The sequence below is a fragment of the Eleginops maclovinus genome, chromosome 6, assembly GCF_036324505.1.
Source record: "Eleginops maclovinus isolate JMC-PN-2008 ecotype Puerto Natales chromosome 6, JC_Emac_rtc_rv5, whole genome shotgun sequence".
Classification (NCBI taxonomy): domain Eukaryota; kingdom Metazoa; phylum Chordata; class Actinopteri; order Perciformes; family Eleginopidae; genus Eleginops; species Eleginops maclovinus.
Window position 1 is genome coordinate 3388722 of NC_086354.1, and position 19993 is coordinate 3408714.

At 40.2% G+C, this 19993-nt stretch overlaps 1 protein-coding gene across 1 annotated transcript in view; it reads right to left on the reverse strand.

Annotated features, from left to right (window-relative positions):
• Nucleotides 1-276: 276 nt before the first annotated feature.
• The window catches only part of cdh6 (cadherin 6), a 74414-nt gene continuing 54697 nt past the window's right edge, over nt 277-19993 (reverse strand). Inside the window, exons 8-12 of the mRNA XM_063886563.1 lie at nt 18269-18405; nt 15521-15642; nt 11018-11135; nt 9283-9534; nt 277-3592 (exon numbers count right to left, since the gene is read on the reverse strand). Coding sequence (XP_063742633.1) covers nt 3045-3592; nt 9283-9534; nt 11018-11135; nt 15521-15642; nt 18269-18405 — 1177 coding nt within the window. The 3' untranslated portion in view covers nt 277-3044. The remainder of the gene's footprint in view (nt 3593-9282; nt 9535-11017; nt 11136-15520; nt 15643-18268; nt 18406-19993) is intronic.

A 19993-nucleotide genomic window follows, 5' to 3' on the forward strand; every position in this document is an offset into this window, starting at 1 on the left:
TCACTTTTACTGTGTTGTTTTTATTATTCAATGTCATGGGGTTGAAGCCTGCAGTGGGTCAAATTAACCCTCAGGGCAACCCCGGGGATAGTCAGGCTGTGGGCAGTGGAAATACTTTTTACTGAGCATTCTTTCTTCCCTTGGAGTTGTAAAAAGAAAACTGGAGCAGCAGCAGGAAGGGTTTTTTTTGTACATTGTCTACCAGGGAGTAACTTTTAACAACATAAACTTTTAAAAATAGGCAGACAGATGAGGATCAACATAGTTTCCCGTGGATGTTTCTTTCACTGTAAAACTTTATTTTGATAAAATTAAACAACCTGGTAATACATCATATACGGACGTTAGACTGTCACAGCGAGTTTCACACCTCCAAAATGACATTAAAAAACAGTGAAGCTGGACAGTATATAGATTTTTTCCCCTCCAAGAATATCATCATTGTGTCCTATAAATATTTGGTAAAAAAAGAATGAATTACATTATAAAGAAAAAAATGTGGACACTTTTGTTTTAAGCCTTTAAAGCAGACCACAGTCACAAAACACAACTGGAACAAACTGCTGATTTCACTGGAAATGCCAAAATACACAATACAAACTCCTGAAATCAACTCAGGATAGCAACAAGTCTGAATCAGTACTTTCACCCCTGGCTTGAAATATGTTATTTTAGCACAGCACCGAGGTTGACTGTTGTGATTTTTACCTTTTGGCTTCAGTGGTACTTTGACATCAATGCAAATGCTAAATCTGCAGCCTTCCAGTGTCATTTATTACAACATTTAACAACAAAACCTCATGTGTCAAAGCTGGAACAAGAGTGGTCTGAATAAAACTGAGAATATAAATTAGCACATGAGGGAAGCAGTTGGTTTTTTTCTTTTCTCAGACACAGCGAGTGAAAACATTGGAGAAAGCAGGTTTGAGCAGGACATAATATTATCAAGTTGAACATAAGGTGACCAGTCATTGAAGGACATTCAAGTTGCAATGCTGGCTGTGAAGTAGAGCTGTCCCTTTGTCAATTTGTTCAAATGACTTTGAATGGAGCCATAGAGGATTAGTTCTATGTCTCGATAATGTAAGTACAAGGCAGTTCCATCAAACCTGCTTGAGCATATTATCTATCACAGGGGTTGGTTTCATGCTTATCTGCTTAGCACATTTTTTTAGTTACCTATTGTCTGTGTTTGACCTTCATTTATTGCTTTTTTGGTAAATTAGAGTGATTGAGATCTTTAGAGAAGCTGGAAGGTGTTGCCTTTGGACAGCGCTGTTTTCCCTTTTTGAGTTTCAATGCTAAGCTGATTCAAGCTAAGCTAAATTAAGCTGAGCCAAGTTAAGCTAAGCTAAGTGATGGCTTGTGAGACATGAGTATCTTCCCATTTAACTCTTTGTAAGGGGCAATTAAGCCTTATTCTCAAAATGTTTCAGATTGAATACAACTAAATATGTCAATCTCTTGGACTTAATGTCCAGTGAAAATAATTCCTTCTAAAGCAAGGGAAGGTCTAATTAAAATTATGACGAGGAGTCTTACAGTCCAAAGCGACCAACAAAGCTGTATTTTAGCATCTCTTTTACATAGCCTGCCTATCAATTGTCTTACAAATAATACTTGACTGGAATTTCTTTCATTTATCCAGGCCACACGGATGGAAACCCTGAGCATAGTATGGTAAAGTCACATAGTATTGCTATGGCTTATGCGTTAGCTAAGAGTTGTTTAAGTGTAGAAGGTAGGAATCAATTTAGTTTTAATTCTCCGCCAACGCCCGCTCAAATGTTTGGTCTCGTCGAAAGCCAAAAGCTCCAAAGAAGGTTAATGAGAGCCAAGAGACTCAATCAAAACAGTAATACTGCGGGCCCTTAACCCTAAAGGTAGTCTGAATTCTAAATATTAAAGTGACAGCTCTACTGTGTAGGCAGTGATCCCCAAGTCCTTTCTCTCAATATTAAACAAATTCTTAATGAAAATATATATATTTTTTAACATTGATCAACAGACTTTCTGTAGCTATCTGAAGTTGCATTCCGTTATAGAAAAAAATGACTGCTGTAAAATGTTTAAATGTATAGAACTTCAGTTCAACCACATTTCTGACACACTGAACACATACTCAAGAAAAATCTAGAAATGATGCCAGGAACATTTACCTTCTTTATGTGCAGCACAGAAAGAAAACCAAAAGAAACATCTTAAGAAATCAGTGCATTTAGTCATGAGTTTGTCCTCTTTTTACTCTGTGTCCCGAAGAAGGCGATTAGAGGAGAAGAGAGAACGTCTCCTCTGGAATGGTCCTTTTTTACAAGACAGTAAAAAAGAAAGAAAGCAATCATCAAGAGTCATTAGCCCCCTCCAGTCTCAGCCAACCTGCAGGCATCCAGCTTGAAGGGCAGCAGAAGGGCACTTAGTAAAAAAAAAAGAGAAAAAAACACCTAATAACCATAACTTGTCTTCCAAACACTTTTCACTTTACACCCGCAGAGGTAAGTGTGTGTGGTCCGTCCTGAAATAACTACACAGGGGTTATGTTGACTGACTTGGTTACCAACACTTTCCTCGATCTAGATTCCCTTGTATGGTTCACCACAAAAAACACTCAGGAGCCTGAAGGTATTTGAAATCCAATTCTCTATACAAAATACAGTCCAATTTTGATTCAAAACTCTATCAGGGCTGAACTGAGTGTCCGAAGTTTAATTTACATTTCGATATCAATTAGTCCATCTCTCTAAAATCAGATATAGGACTTTAGTTCCTTGTCGACTTGGTTAGCTCCATTTTTGGATCCATGAGCAGTTAAGATAGGTAAGGATCCGGTGGCATTCTTCGATATCCCATTAAATGAAATTAACATCTGCCAGCACATCTGCTCCTTCAACATATGGATTGTGTCCTTTGTATGTTTAAAGCTCATTAATAATGTTCATGATCTCTAATATTGAGTTTGTAGTAGTGTGACATTGCTGTCCTCGCACTTCAATGGTCAAAAATCTTTCCTGAAGCAGGGAAGTGAGTGTGTGTTCGTGGTGTGTTGGTTATGAGAAGTCACTGTCGTCGGCCCCGTACAGGTCTGCTAGTTTCCTGAACCGGGGCCCCCAATCACTCAGGTAGTGGTAGTCCTGCTCCCCCTCAGAAGATGCCGAGCCCAGTGAGCTCAGGGACTCAGCCACAGAGCCTGCACCCTCGTAGGCGTAGGTGGCCAGCGAATCGTAGGGCGGTGCTGTCAGGTTACAGTCGTTCTCCAGCACCCGCTGATTGATGAATTCCCGAACGTCCCCGTTGTCCCGTGACGCCATGCTGACTGGCGGCATGATGAAGCCGGCTGTGGCGGGGGCAGGTCGTCGGTGAGATGGGTACAGCAGGGTGTCAGTGGGGATGATGTCCCGCCGTTGTTTGGCCGACTCCTCTAAGGCAGCGGCTGCATCTGGGTGTCGCAGTGCTCCGATGTCAAAGGCCTGGGTGTCCTCCTCTCCGCCTCCCTCGTCGTTGTAGCTCACCACGTTGTCCCGGACGTCCTCCTTTGAGATGATGAGGGGCTCCTGCTTTCTTTGGCGCTTCAATGCCGTGAACAGAACCACGATCACTAAAAAGACAAAAGCAGAAATATAAGGGATTAGATCACGGATGTCAAACATATCGCTTTCTTACACTTTGCAAAGTCATCCCGCGGGCCGAATTGGAACCGTTGGTGCCGTTTTTTGCGGGATGACTTTGCAAAGTGTCAAAATGTCAGTCAGTAGCTCCAGTACAAACTTTGGTTTGGTGGAACTCTATTTGTCATGCACTGCCACAATTTTATGTATACATTTTATTCACAAGACATGGGGATGAGTGGACCTTCTTCCTTAATAGTTCCCACTAGTTTGTATGGTGGTGTGTCAGTACAGGTGGTCAGGATTACTACACAGAAAAGAATGTACGTTTAAAATAATTTCTAGATCTGGAAGTTGTTTTGATCATACAGAAAAATATTATATTGCTCAGTTCCAGATAGCGATATACTTTTGTAGATAAAGGGTAAACTGAGGCAGATTACTGTTGAAATTGCAATTATTATTCTTAAGAAATTTCAGGTTGTTCACAATGTTTTGTAAAAAGATAGTTCATTAAATGAACATTTTCAGAATTTACCTTTTTGCAGTAAATGAAAGGGAAGGAGTTGGAGGTTGTTATTTTACTGGTCTGGCCCATTTGAGATCAAATTGCGCAAACTAGCTGTATTGCGCTTGCGGCCCCTGAACTTAAATGAGCTTGAAGTCCCTGGATGAGATCCTCTTACAGTGATGGGAACATGCACAATTAAAGACAGGTGTTAAATCAAAAGATTACTTCATTTTTTCATCTTTTATGTAGCTCTGTTTGTATTGACTACAACAAAATTGAACTCGAGTTACTGGCTCAGGTCTGGAATCGTTATCATGGCTTTAGTCACTTTTATACACTGCCCTTAGATTCTTCTGTTTTGTCACGTTGTGCCAAACATTGTTTGTTTTTATCACAGATACAGAACCTTTTTAAATCAGCTTTTGGTTCACTTTGTTTGTAGTAATTTTACGAAGGTTAGTATATTAAAATGAGCTTCCAATTCAGAGGAGTGTGATTAGAGGTCGTCTGGTTGCCTCTCCCTTGCATCAATGGTCATTTACATAATGTGGAACCTTTTTCATCTTCCCATGTAACACCACGGAGTCTTCATGTGGCCGTTTATGAGTTTTTTTAATAATGAAAATCCAGGCTTGGAAAGAAATGGATAACATGTTACACGATATGTGATCAGGATTCAAAAATGTATTCCCTTATAGTTACATAAAAATAGACGTGATCAGAGTACTGGTAAAATGTCTTAAAGTGGAAATTACTTGAAATGTTACAATACAATTAATAATAAAGATATATTATAGGGAGACATACTGTCTGAATTTTCATTTGGTTTTAATTTAGGCTACTTTCATTCTTCTTTATTTAAAATATACTGTATATTGTATATGCACTAGGTGAACAACCGACTGATAGCATTTGTGAACTATACGGTTCTGTAGACCTAGCTTATAATTATAAAAATGACACATTGTTGGTCCTAAATATCTTGGTTTCGTCTTTTATAAGGTCACATTGTTGAAGTGAAAAACATCTCAGTGATAAATGTTTCACTCTTTTTTAATTGATATTGTTGTTATCCAAAAGTAACATTAAGTAATGAGGTTACATTACTTTTATATTCTGATACTCAGATGAGGTTACTGATTAACGTTACAATAACATTTCTCACAAATTGCTACAACAGATTATATTTTTAAAGTAAGCCTACCAACCCTGCTTTCCACCGTATGTGAATGGGGCTGCCTTAGTGAATAGAAGCTAAGTGTGAAGATAAGTTGACTATTTACTATTCCGTCGGCCACACCTAGTGATACTTAATGCCTTAGTTTCTTTTTTTATCAAGGTTACCTTAATACACTTAAGTAAAAAACATGTTATTGATGTTTCGTTTGTCTTTTATTTATTAATATTGCATTTGATATTAAGCTAATCCAAAAGTAACGGAAAGTTATCAGGTAACATTACTTTTATATTGTGATACTTGGATTTGGCTACTCATTAAATACAGGTAACTAGTAATTGTGACAAAATACATTTTTTAAGTAACCCTCCCAACCCTGTGAATGTCATCCTGTCGAATATACATAAACCAAACAAAAATAGACTGTGCGGTTAAAAATGTCACTACGCATTCTCTTCTAAAAACGATTTGTTTTTAGCCAGTGATTGTGTGACTGCTGGTTTTGAATTTCCTTTTTGGAGATGTCGCCAGATTCCAAAATCAAAGCAATTATCTTGGTGAGGACTATCTTGTGAGTGCAGATGGGCTGCACAGGCCAGCTACAGGCAGGCAGGACGGCAGTCTTTGATTTCAGAGAAGGCTCAGCCATAAATAATCATGCAGAACATTTGATTGGCTAAGCTCATGCAGGCCAGTTTGAATTTAAATCAAGCCGGAGCACAGAGCCAGCAAGAAAGAGCAGAGGCGGAGTTAAGGTCAGGGAACTAAAATATCCAATAATGCATACACAGAAGCACAGCAGGAAGTATCTGCACAGGGGCACAGAGTGTGAGAAGAGAGAACATCACACACTGAAAGAACGACAGTAAGTGATTATAAAAATAGAGAGCACAATAAAGAACATGTACAGTATGTACAGAGAGGATAAACAGAGAAGACTAAATGCTATCCTGATTGAGGTTATGATGAATACATTCATATGCATATCAGCACTAAAAATACTACAGCTTAAGGCTCTATTTTGATTACCATGTTAAATATAATTCCACAAGGTTATTTCTCTAAGGAACCACACTGAAAACTGGCTTCAGCATTTGCTGTTCTTTATACATCTGGATACACTTATTATTTTTGGTACATTTTCATGCCTCATCACGCGTTCTTCAGCGTAATAACGCGTGTAAACGTTGTTTTTTTTCAAGTGTTCACACATAAAAATGAACAAAGCAGTTGATAGGTTGGGGATTTTTTGTGGAAGCAGGGTTGGGAGGAATACTTAAAAAATGGAATTAAAAATAGCATTTGCTATCAACGTAATCCATCGCTTTATGTGGGATATAGTGCTGAGTCTCTAATTTGTGAGCTATCCCTGAAATACTGTACAATAGATCAGCTAACTACAGGTTGTTCCTAATATTTCAGGTGTGTCACATTATTCATTTACATTTTAAATGTCATCCAGTGACTCCCTGAAGTTCCTGCTGATAGGGACTTACAGAGTGTGTGTATTGAGCTTGTGTCCTGTGTGAAATGTGTGTATTTGTATGACCATGAACTCCTGTATAGTAAAGTGGTCATGCTGTCGTTTCACCCCTCCCCCCACCCCGGCCCCCATGCGCTGCCTCGCTCCCTGCAGTTTTAATGACTTCCTGTGTTTGCTTTGACATATAGTGTGTGTTCAAGTCTGTAGAACATTCTGAAATTGGTGTGAAATGTTGTTGATAACTTTTAGATATATGAGTAATCCTGGCCATTCAAATGAGTCAAAAAAAAGGGGAAAAAGAAATGAATGGAACAAGACTTTTTCTCCCAAACTCTGATTGACTTCCAGCGTCCCTGGTGTGTGTCCACTAAGCCTGCAATGACTGCACTTTCAGAAGCATAAATATGTATTCATTTTCCCAGCTGCCCGCTGGACTGTGACCACTGCATGAATAAGAGGATAAGTGGGGATGCGGTGGCAGATGAGATGCATTCATTTCCATGTGAAGTTTGATTCTGATGCAGCGGCACACTCTGAAGCAACACTGTTTTCCATCACAGCAAATGAGAATGCCCGGCGGCTGCTTGTGTTTTCATTCTGTACGGATGGAACACAGCAATGGGCCTACAGCACTGTGATTACACACGCTGCATATTGTGCGAGCATACACTTCACCTGATCTCTTTTTTGCTGCTATTTTTAAGATACTTAGCTTCCCCATCTTTAATATTATCCTGTATCATCTTACAAACTCCATACAGTACTGGAGAGGATCAGACATGTCCCCAGTGACCTATGATTATGTAAACATTATTTCTGCATTTGGAAATGATGGTTGAAATAGTATTTGTGATTTATTGGACTTTAACTGCGGGATAGAAAGAAATATAGTGGGGAGGGGGACAATTGTTCATCTTTACTATTGGACGTTTAGGAAAGTGTATTTTAGGATTCTGTTCCATTAGTTTTTCATTTCCTTTATGACTGTATATACACTGCCCGGCCAAAAAAAAGGTCACCAGCCTGTGGGGGCAGTGCTATGATGTGGGGTTGCTGCAGTTGGTCTGGTCTAGGTTCAGCAACGTGCTCAAAGAATGAGGTCAGCTGACTACCTGAATATACTGAAGGACCAGGTTATTCCATCAATGGACTTTTTCTTCCCTGATGGCACGGGCATGTTCCAAGATGACAATGCCAGGATCCATCGGGATCAGACTGTGAAAGAGTGGTTCAGGGAGCATGAGACATCATTTTCACACATGGATTGGTCCCCACAGAGTCCAGACCTGAACCCGATTGAGAATCTTTGGGATGTGCTGGAGAAGACTTTGCGCAGTGGTCCGAATCTCCCGTCATCAATATAAGATCTTGGTGAAAAATTAATTCAAGACAGAAATAAATGTTGTGACATTGCAGAAGCTCGTGTAAACGATGCCACAGATAATGCGTGCCGTAATCAAAGTGTGGGACCTTTTTTTGACCAGGCAGTGTATTTAGCATGTGCTTCAATTGAAAAAGAGGTGGTGTTTTACATTGCTATAAGCTAACGGTCATTTGCTATTAAACAATATGTATGTACGGCAACTTTGCTTTGTGGCTCATAAAAGGGGAGGGTAGTGTATCACAAACAAGTCATAACAGAATCCTCACAAACTGGAGGAGGCATCAATGCTGATACCAAATCATATCTGGAGTGTTATTGTATTAAAGAGGCCCTATTTCACTCATTTTCAGGTTCATATCAGTATGTAGTGTCTCTACTAGGACATGTCTCCATGCTTTAATGTTCAGAAAGCTCTTTATGTTTCTCATACTGCCTGTTCTGCAGCACCTCTTTTCACCCTCTGTCTGAAACCAGAGCCCAGTCTGCTCTGATTGGTTAACTGGCCAGTTCTGTTGTGATTGGTAACTGCTTAGAGATGTCCCGCCCCTTAGCCTATCTCGTACAATGTATTGGAGCACCAGTCAATAAAAGTGCGACTGTTACATAGTGATGTCACTTTATTCAGGAAGTAAACAAAGGAGTCCAAACGAGGCGTTTCAGGCAGGGGGGGGAGTGTGTGGGAGGGAAACTCTGGAGGGAACACAGGGGTTTTAGCCTTTGCACACCATTGATGTGCACAAAAAGTTATATAACACATTACAGTAAAGGGAAACCCCAAAGAGCATAATGGGGCCTATTTAACATTATCCCTGACCCCAACCAGGTTCTGAAGAGGACAATTTAAAGTTAGACTAAATCATTTTTTGGTGCTCCAGTCAATCCCTAATTAAAATACAGCATTAAATCAAATACTTTAAAGGGTATTGCACATGTTGTGCTTGTAACCTGATATCAAATGTCTGTTAACTTGTTTCTTGTCCTGTGCTTATGTCAGTCATGTGGAGTGGAGCTATTTCAGGATAGAAAGTGTTGGATCCCTAGAATAACACAACATGCCACTGACACCTCCACTAACATCCCCTCGCCCTCCCTGCGGAGAATGTCCGCTGTATTTCCCGTACTCACTCAGCAGTATGATGGCGCACAGGAGGATGGCGATGAGCGCTCCGGTACTGAGGCCCGGGGAGCTGCTCAGGGCCTCGGCGTTACACAGCTCCATGTTGCCTTCACGGTCGCAGGTGCACACCCTTACAGTGAGGGTGCCCGTGCTGCTCTGCATGGGGTAGTCGCCGTCGGTGATCACCACGGGGACCAGGTAGACACTCTGGTGGAGGCGACTGTAGCTGGCTCTACGTGTCAGGATGCCAGCAGTGTTGTCTGAGCAGGAGAGAGAAATCACTGTAGCTCACACGCAGTGCACAGCAGCCGGTCAATGAAAAAACAGGTGGTAAAAAATGCAGGTCCAACAAGGCAAGAGTCCGTTATTATATCTTAGTGAGCAGAAAGCATGTGGATGCATCTGTTTCACAATTTCAGGCAAAAAAAACTAACAAGCAGGGCCGGTTCACAGAAACAATGTGTATAAATGCACCACGGGATACTCTGAGGTCTTATTTTCATTCTTTTCCGAGTAAAATAAAGTTTTATAATATCAAATCTACTTTTGATATCGTTGCTTGATAACACTCAACAACCGCATTGCAGGATATGAGCAATTTCTTTGTAATATTGAGTAAAAGAGTCACTGTTAGAGCCATATTGAAGAAATTGAAAGAGAAAATCAAGAGCATATGAGGGAAAATTAATAGCACCTAATAAAGAGTTGAAATTAAAACAACACATTTAAAAGTGCAAATAAAGAGCACAGAATGAATAGTGCAAGTTAAAAGCGCAAATAAAAACAATTTATAGTTAGTGTTGTTTCTATGTAATTTTGAGAGTGTTCTGAAGGCGAGATTTTGCGTTAATACAAATATATTTATGACTGAAGACCTGGGGCTGCTTTTATTTTGGATTGCGTGTAGTTGACCCTGCTCCATAGTGGATTTTTTGAAAGTTTGGAAGTCATGACAGTCACTTTCAAACTGCATTGTCATTTAAATTCATTCAAATTTCAAAAAATTGACCCCAATTTATCTATGCTGAGACGATTTTATTTAGTTAGTTTATTGAAATATATGTTCTGTTAGTCATGTGTTTATCCAATAATCCTCTTCAAGACTAGTTCAAACTTTTGGGAGATACTTTTGTTTTTAATTTGTTTCACTTTTTTGCAGAGCCCTCAGCGCGTCTGTCTGTGGAACTACTGCTGGTCGATTGATGTGACTTCACAGGGACAACAAGACTCACTGAACTAATAATAGTCCCCCACATCTCCATAGTAACTCAGCAGATGCAAGCTGTTGTTGGTGGGCTTTAGAGGGGCTGCTAGGTGCATTCTGTTACATTTGGACAGAGCCAGGCTAGCTGTTTCCAGTCTTTATGCAAAGCTTAGCTAAGCTAACCTGCTGCTGGTGGGACCTGCATATCTAATGAACATTAAAGTTGTATCCATCTGTTTATTTAATTCTTAGCTAGAAAGCGAATATGCTTTTCAAACTTCATCTTTTGTCACGATCTGTCCCCGTTCCTGTTTTACTCTGAAAAGCGTTCACCCTGTGTGTTATGTCTGTTTTTACTTCTCGTGATTATATTTTCCCGCATTTTCTGGTACTGCCATTGTATTTTTGCCTGCCCTCCTCAGCTGTGCCTTGTGGTTAGTTCTACATGTGTAACATGTAATGCTTGTTGATCCTTTAATTACTTGAGGCACTTGTATGAAATGTGTGTAATGAATAAGCCTGTATCAGTTGCTGCCTACCTCCATTGTCTCGGACGGTGAAGTTGCTGCGGTGCGTCCCCTCAGGAGCCAGACTGAAGAAAAACTTGTGTCCCGTCGATGGTTCATCTGCATCGATTGCACTCACTGTCTGGATCCGCTGTCGGACACACAAGACATTTTCATGAACATCCCAATAATGTGTGTTAAGAGCAGTCAAAGAGTGTAAATCACTGAGGACCTGACATGGACCCATCACACAAACACCATCACCAAAACAGCTCGACTGCGGCTCTTCTTACTCTGTAGGCTATGGAAGTTAGACACGGACTCCAGGATACTCCGCAACTTGTACAGGTGAACCATAGAGAGTATCCTGACCACCAAAGAGAGCATCCTGACCCTTTACAGGTGCACCATCCAGAATATTGGGACACTGAATCCCAGCCTTGTATGGCAGTGGCTGGACTCTACAGAGGGTGGTGAAAACTGGAGGATGGAGCTGCCATCCATGGAGGACCTCTACTGTACACCCAGCGTTGCAGTAAGAAGACCAAAAGCACTATTTTATGTATTCATTTAAGTGTTAAGTAGATGGTACGTTGCATTGTTGGAGCTTACAGCTAACACCTGAGCTGTAGCTATAGTGCACGTGAGAAATCAAGCTTTGAATCTTTGTTATATATTACATTTGATTTAGCTTTTATCCAAAGTGACTTGCAATCGGTGCAAATAACCATAAAGACAGAACATTAGTGTATTAGCTTCAAATGAACTGACCTCCTTAAGTGCTATCTTTTTAAATTTAATGGCGTAATTAAATAAATTGGAAATGGTTGTATTTTTTCATTTCTTTGCTCAGATATTGAATCTTTGGATATAGTTGATGGTTGGAGTGTTTGGATTGAGTGAAGTGGATTGTGCAGCAGTAGTTTTTAAACTTTCCTCTTTTCCCAAAGTGTAAACTTGTCACCATTGGGATCCATCATGGCTGACTGAGCACAGCTGCTGTTCTCTGTGAAGACGCGTGAAACATTCTTTTTACAGTCAGCTTTCAAATCTACAGGGGGCTTCATACTCCAAACATAGAAGATGGGTGCAAGATCACAGCCAACATAACCTGACCAAAGATCTGAACAGAAGGTCTATGAGTTTGATGTCAGGATGAACACCTTCATTTACCAGCTTTAATAAAGAATTTTGCTGAATGAAATAGAAGTTAGAAATGTTAACTGTCTTTGAGATCAGCTTTGATACAGAAATAAGAACATGAGTGCACGGCATCATGGGAGCTGTGTCTCACAGCTAGTGACGCAGCGTGTATTTCTGACTTTATAACTCAAGTCTTATTTAATTGAACGGGAGACAGTATCTGAGAGATTAACGGCTTTAACAAAGACGTGTGGCTACAACACACACATGCACACGCACACATGCAGCAAACAAATCCAGCGAAACAAACACTGATGATTAACACTGATGAACGGATGAAAGGGTGGAGGAATTAAAGGATGACAGGGACCAATTGCTGCATGCCACCATTCAACACACTGTCACCATGATACTGTGTGTGTGTGTGTGTGTGTGTGTGTGTGTGTGTGTGTGTGTGTGTGTGTGTGTGTGTGTGTGTGTGTGATTACTAATACAGTATTTTTATCCAATTAATTGTTGCATGATGTACAGTATATGATATATCTGTATATGTGTGTGTGTGTCTGTGTGTGTGTGTGTGTTTGAAACCTTATTTATATGTGTTAAAGCTCCTGTCAGATTAGTGCGTCAAGCACCATAAAAGAAGAAAGCAAGTGGCATAGCTGCATGAGTGTGTGTGTGTGTGTGTGTGTGTGTGTGCGCTTTAATCAAATTAAATGCATCCATACATGCAGTATGTGATGACTCATATCAAGTGGAATTACAGCAGAGTACAATTACATTAAGTACTGTGTAATTCTACTTCAACATGTTGACTGATGAATGTATGAAATATTCCAGAGGTCTGGCAAAGTAAAAGTTGTTTGACTGCGTTTGTTTATCGACTGTAGGACACAAAAAAACATCTGAAATTCAAAGCATCACTGAGAAAAAACACATCATCTTTCAGATTGTGGGGATGAAAAACACAAATCGAGGCATCGTGAGAGATGTTGGCCTATATTCATGAGACCCAGTAAAAGGGTCAGTGTGGTAATAATGACTTCCATGCAAATGCTGTTATTTTTCTGTTCATAAAAGGGGATTAGCAGCTCACTTTAGCCTCTTGCTCTTGACATGTCCCATTAGTGATTGATAAAAGCACATCCTGCGCAATAAACACACAGCCACCTGCTCCAGCTCTGCAGCTGTGTTTCACGCTGAAATCCTGTCACAGGCAGTGGCCCCATTGTGAATCCTCAGGAAACAGCAGTTAACATGATGCGTTTTGTCCGTGTGTGTTTTGTTTTTGTGTTTAATTGTGTGTGAGTTATCCAGTTACCCATTGTGGAAGGTGTTTTTGTTTGTGTTTCATGTGTCCTTGAATTCAATAACTTAAACATGAAAAGTGTAAGTGTGTATGAGCCCCTTATAGTGATGTCATAAGGCAAGGGCGGCAGCAGCTGAGTCCCAGAGCGACCAAGCGTAGGCAAGACAACATTTCACTGACTGCGGTGCTGTGGACACTGAAGACAAACTCAATCAAATCCTCAATCTTCAATTGGAAAAATGATTATGATTAAAGGGGCCCTTTTATGCTCATTTTCAGGTGTATATCAGTGTGTAGCATTTCTACTTTTAAGAGTCCTCTCCTGCTGATGTTCAGGTGTATATCAGTATGTAGCATCTCTACTTTAAAGAGTCCTCTCCTGCTGATGTTCAGGTGTATATCAGTATGTAGCATCTCTACTTTTAAGAGTCCTCTCCTGCTGATGTTCAGGTGTATATCAGTATGTAGCATCTCTACTTTAAAGAGTCCTCTCCTGCTGATGTTCAGGTGTACATCAGTATGTAGCATCTCTACTTTAAAGAGTCCTCTCCTGCTGATGTTCAGGTGTACATCAGTATGTAGCATCTCTACTTTAAAAAGTCCTCTCCTGCTGATGTTCAGGTGTATATCAGTATGTAGCATCTCTACTTTAAAGAGTCCTCTCCTGCTGATGTTTAGGTGTATATCAGTATGTAGCGTCTCTACTTTAAAGAGTCCTCTCCTGCTGATGTTCAGGTGTATATCAGTATGTAGCGTCTCTACTTTAAAGAGTCCTCTCCTGCTGATGTTCAGGTGTATATCAGTATGTAGCATCTCTACTTTAAAGAGTCCTCTCCTGCTGATGTTCAGGTGTATATCAGTATGCAGTGTCTCTACTTTAAAGAGTCCTCTCCTGCTGATGTTCAGGTGTATATCAGTATGTAGCGTCTCTACTTTAAAGAGTCCTCTCCTGCTGATGTTCAGGTGTATATCAGTATGTAGAGTCTCTACTTTAAAGAGTCCTCTCCTGCTGATGTTCAGGTGTATATCAGTATGTAGCATCTCTACTTTAAAGAGTCCTCTCCCGCTGATGTTCAGGTGTATATCAGTGTGTAGTGTCTGTACTTTAAAGAGTCCTCTCCTGCTGATGTTCAGGTGTACATCAGTATGTAGCATCTCTACTTTAAAAAGTCCTCTCCTGCTGATGTTCAGGTGTATATCAGTATGTAGAGTCTCTCCTTTAAAGAGTCCTCTCCTGCTGATGTTCAGGTGTATATCAGTATGTAGTGTCTCTACTTTAAAGAGTCCTCTCCTGCTGATGTTCAGGTGTATATCAGTATGTAGAGTCTCTACTTTAAAGAGTCCTCTCCTGCTGATGTTCAGGTGTATAACAGTATGTAGAGTCTCTACTTTAAAGAGTCCTCTCCTGCTGATGTTCAGGTGTATATCAGTATGTAGCGTCTCTACTTTAAAGAGTCCTCTCCTGCTGATGTTCAGGTGTATATCAGTATGTAGTGTCTCTCCTTTAAAGAGTCCTCTCCTGCTGATGTTCAGGTGTATATCAGTATGTAGCGTCTCTACTTTAAAGAGTCCTCTCCTGCTGATGTTCAGGTGTATATCAGTATGTAGAGTCTCTACTTTAAAGAATCCTCTGTGCTGCAGCACCTCTTTTCACCCTCTGTGTGAAACCAGAGCCCAGTCTGTTCTGATTGGTTAGCTGGCTCGGCTCTGTTGGAATTGGTCAACCGCTTAGAGATGACCTGCCCCTTACCCTACATTGCAGAATGTGTTGGAGCGCTAGCCAATAGTGTGTTACATAGTGATGCAAGTATGTTCTGGAAGTTAACAAAGGAGTACAATGGAGATGTTTGAGACAGTGGGGAGGGGGGATTTGTGGGAGAGAAGTAACACACCGATTTGAGCCTTTGTAGACCATTTACATGCACCAAAACCTATATAACACACTACAAGAAGGGAAAACCACAAAAGCAGAATAGGGCCTCTTTAGGTTTAGTTGCCTAGCTGCTGTATCCCTATATAAATGGAGTTAATCAGAACATAAACTCAATGCTCTCTGAGCTGTAGAAGTGATAGAGCATCAGTACCTGGCCAGCCTTGGTCCTCTCACAGACGAAGGTTTCGTAAATGGTGGCGAATGTGGGGGCGTTGTCGTTGATGTCCAGCAGGCGGATGTAAACGGGAACATGGCTGTTCTGACGGGGGTTATCTGAAGGGCAAACATAGGGAGAATGAACACACTGCTCCAATTTCACCCTCTGGTACAACCTCAGCTTCTACCGATAGATATTATTAGCCGCTCATTGCCTTGCTCATGGGCCTCTGGTCACAGGCTGATAGTTATAAGCGCTTGTCTCATTTCATCAGCCACAGATTCCCTCTGGTTCACATGCTGTGTCTGTACCATTTGGTTATGCATACACAATGAAATGTGAAAAGCAAACAGCCAAATAAGTTTTCAACACGTAAAGAAAAACATGTTTTCAGAGCCAACTTGTTATCGTCCTGTAATTTTCCCAGCATGTGTCAGTTCTAGCCAGGAAACCAATCAGGCTTCCATTGCACACTGTGTCTGAGTCCAGCTGTTTGTGGAGCTCTAGCCCTATAACTAGGAACAGGAATTATTAGTTCAACAAAAACTTAACGATATTGAAGGGATTCTGTTTTCATGGCCAGAAAATCATCAGCGTCCAGCAGAGTGTCGGCACTTAGCGGCGCAGCGTGAGCAGAAACAGACTCCAAACAGAATGCTACTAATACTACGTGTTCATATATGACATATTAATGGTTCTCTTTCTTCACAGTGGCTGCACAGGGAAACTATGATGAAGAAAACTTGAATGCTAGTTGTATGCCTTGTTTTAGCTGTCTCCTAAAGCACAATGGGCACAATTAGCCCATGTTGAATCAAAGTGTGCCTATGGCTTGTTTTTCTTCCTGTTCTCTCTTTCATAGAGATGTGGAGTATTGCATTGAAGGGTGTTTCTGTTGACAGATGATATTTTAGATAGTTCGAAAGTTTGAAAGCGTTGGAGTTCTTCAGTGCTCAGATTCCCTCTGTAGTGGAAATTCTGAGCAAGAAACTGGAAAGCACAGAGAAGCTGCTGGAAACTAGGATTGATGTCATACAATCCTGAAGTTTTAATTAAACCCTAAGCCAAGGGAACAAACAATATCATTAAAAACTGAAGTTTTCACAATATATGCTACAGTCAGTTCTGCTCAATTTTCCTTTCGTAAGCATATTTATCCAACTTTGACGGGTCACAACAAACAAATTTGCTTCAACACAGTTAGACTCCAAGAATACAGACACTATCTAAAGATTGAGAAGGACCTCACAAAGGTGAGAGAAGTATACTCAGATCTTGTACTTGAGTAAAGTAGAAGTACCAGAGTGTAGGAATACTCTGTCACAGTAAAAGTCCTGCATTCTAAATGTTCCTCCAGTGAAAGTAGAAAGTACTCTCATCTAAATGTACTTAAAGTAGCGACAGTAAAAGTAGTCATTGTTTGATTGGTCCATTTCAGAATAATATCTCTGATATGTTTTATAATGATTGATCATTAAAGTGTTCTCAGAGCTGGTAAAGGTGCAGCTAGTTTGAATGGCTTTGTATACTGCAGGGTAGCTGCTGGATTTACTGCAGGTGAACTAAAGTCTGATTTAAGGGCTGGTTATATTTACCATCATTAATCCAGATCTGTAAAGTAACTAAAGTGAAAGTACAAAGTAGCTTAAAATGGAAATACCCAAGTAAAGTACAAGTATCTCCAAAATGGTACTTGAGTAAATGTACTTAGTTACTTTACACCTGCTGACAGCTTGTCCTCTAGCCTGAGGGAGATACATTAAAGTGATTTTTCTGAGTGTCTGGTTACAAGATAAAGAGACATGAAATTATTCTGAATATTGGCTAAAACAGAGATCGTGATTGGTACTGCAGTAGATCTCTGTATGACTCTTTGATGATTTAACCTCACCACAGATAAGATATAACTGTGGTTATACATTTTACAAAATCAAAGGTGTGTCGTTTATTTCCTTTGATATGACGCTCCTATGATAAAATGATATAACCTCTCCTCTTCTTGTCTCTTCAGTTCTTTTTCTTTTATCACCTGTGCTTATGTTTGTTGTAAAGACTTTTTTGTTTTGGTATCCGCTGCCTAAAAAATGATAATATGAAAAAAGAGATAGTGCCTCCTCCACCCCAGTTTAATGTTTCATGACGTTTGTGAAACACTGTCCCTGCCATTCAGACCACCTGCACAGCTTTTGACACACGTCTAGATAGGCGGTCAAACCTTTTCACTTTTAGGTCTGCAGATTACACATGGTTTTTAAAATGACATTTGTAGGAGCATTAAAGAACTTTAATATGTATGCAACCCCCCCCCCCCCCCCCCCCCACACACACACACATATAATAACTTAGACTAAAACATTCCTGTTGTGAATACTCCTTATGTGCAAAATATATATACTGTATATACCTTAAATAACTGTGCAATTTATTCTACCACCTTTTAAACTTTCACCTGGCTGCTATATCGCTAAACTGTTATTGGTAATAGATGTGTATATTGTATATTTTGATATTTCTAGTTGTTCATCTTTAAAATCTATTTCTTTTCGTGCTTCTTAAGTAATGTTTAGCTGTCTTTGGTTCTTTGCTGTAACTTTGTAAATGTCCCCTCTGTGGGAACAATAAAGGTATTCTGATTCTGAAACAAGAACAATTTTGTCTTTATTTCAATGCTATTTACGAATATTCAAATAAACCCGTAGAAAAAAAGCCACTTTGCTTGGACAGAGTTGCTGCTGGACTTACTGAACTCAGTGGCGATGATGGAGATGTTGTGCCAGGCGCTCTCCTCTCTGTCCAGGGTTCTGAGCAGGAACACGGAGCCATTCCCCGGGTGGACGTTGAACAGGCGGTCCATGTCAGTGCGCCGGTCGATGGAGTACCTGTGAGAGGAGACACAGCGAGGTGAGAGGTGACTCAGGGCTAAGTGAAGCCCACGGTGGGATGACCTACAGCAACCCTTGTGTTCCCACGGTTACTGACTTAACCTGTGATACAGTGCTGACACACTGTACATGCAAGACCATAAAGTGGTGTTGAATGTTTCACTAGCCCTCTGGCCAGCACAATGTTTTTCATCGTCCAAATGTAACCATGTGTATTACATGTACGTGTGTAAATAACAAACATCCTGCTGTTTCTCCCAGTGTTTTTTTAACCACCATTTCTGTACAACCAGAATCTGCCACTGCAAGATATTCTATTGTACATAATTATATTTGAAACAACACATTTCAAAAAACAGCTAAACATTTTGGGATCTTGGATCTTGTTTATTTGTTTTCCTAGATTGAGTTAAGAAGATCACTATCACCCTCATATTGGTCTTTAAGAGCAGAGTTGTCCGGAAGTGGTCATCCCTCTTTAGTTTAAATATGCATACCAATCCCATAATATTAACTTATAAATAAACAGCAGTGTGTAGAAACAGCAGTGTGTGGTTTCAGGAAGAATTCAGGTTGTTATGTTTTTCTAATTCATGTGTATTTAAGAGTCGTTATTATTTAGTCTCTATGCTAAGCTAGTAGGCTAACTTTGTTCTGATTTCGGCTTCACACATATTATACAAAGGCTGATCACAGTGGCTCTCCGTGACACCAGCTTTGTCGACGTTTTAGCTAAGGGATTGGAAAATGATCAGAACTTCATCCCGATAATTCAGAAAACATATCAGATTGAAGTAAATATGCCCTCTGATTTCTCTTACTGGCATTTCTTTATGCATTTGCTATATCATCCACACCAATACAAGTAAAGACTGGTAGCCTATTTAAACTTGTCATAAATCCTGATTAATCACAGATTTGATTGTGATGAACAAGATTACACTTTTTAATTATAACCTTTTCTCACCCTCATTAATTCTTAACAACAAGGCAAGGCGTACAGACTTTAATGTAAGGGTGGACGGAAAGACCCGCCTTGATATACCGACAGCCGGAATCACAGAGATGTCGGCGCGGTGCTCACCGAGAGTCTCTATTTTTGATTTAGTTGCTGAATGCAGCTATTCACAGCCTCACAGCTCTGCATACATTAGAGACGTGTCATGCCTTTGCTTCTGCCTGTCAAAGTGGAGGCTTTTTGAACAGGAAGTGCATAACGTGGCTGTGCTGTATGAACACCACCAAAATATATAACTGCTATCAGCTGTTAATGGTGTACCGTCCAATAAATGAGTGTTTTCCATAAAGAGATATATGAGTGTGAAATAAATTGTTGTCTCAGTACGCCCATGCTCTATCATAATTAGAAAGCACTCAACAGTAAAATAATAGTTCACTGACACAATGTGAACGGATGATTGTCACACACAAAGGCACAAACGCAAAAATAATTGGAATTGTGTGTGTGTGTGTGCCCCTTGTGACACATCATTTTAAGAGCACTCCATGGTTCTGTGCTTGCCTTAATTGGAGTACGTTCCTCATCAGCTGGCTTGATTTAAATGTAGGAGAATAAGAGCTCAGT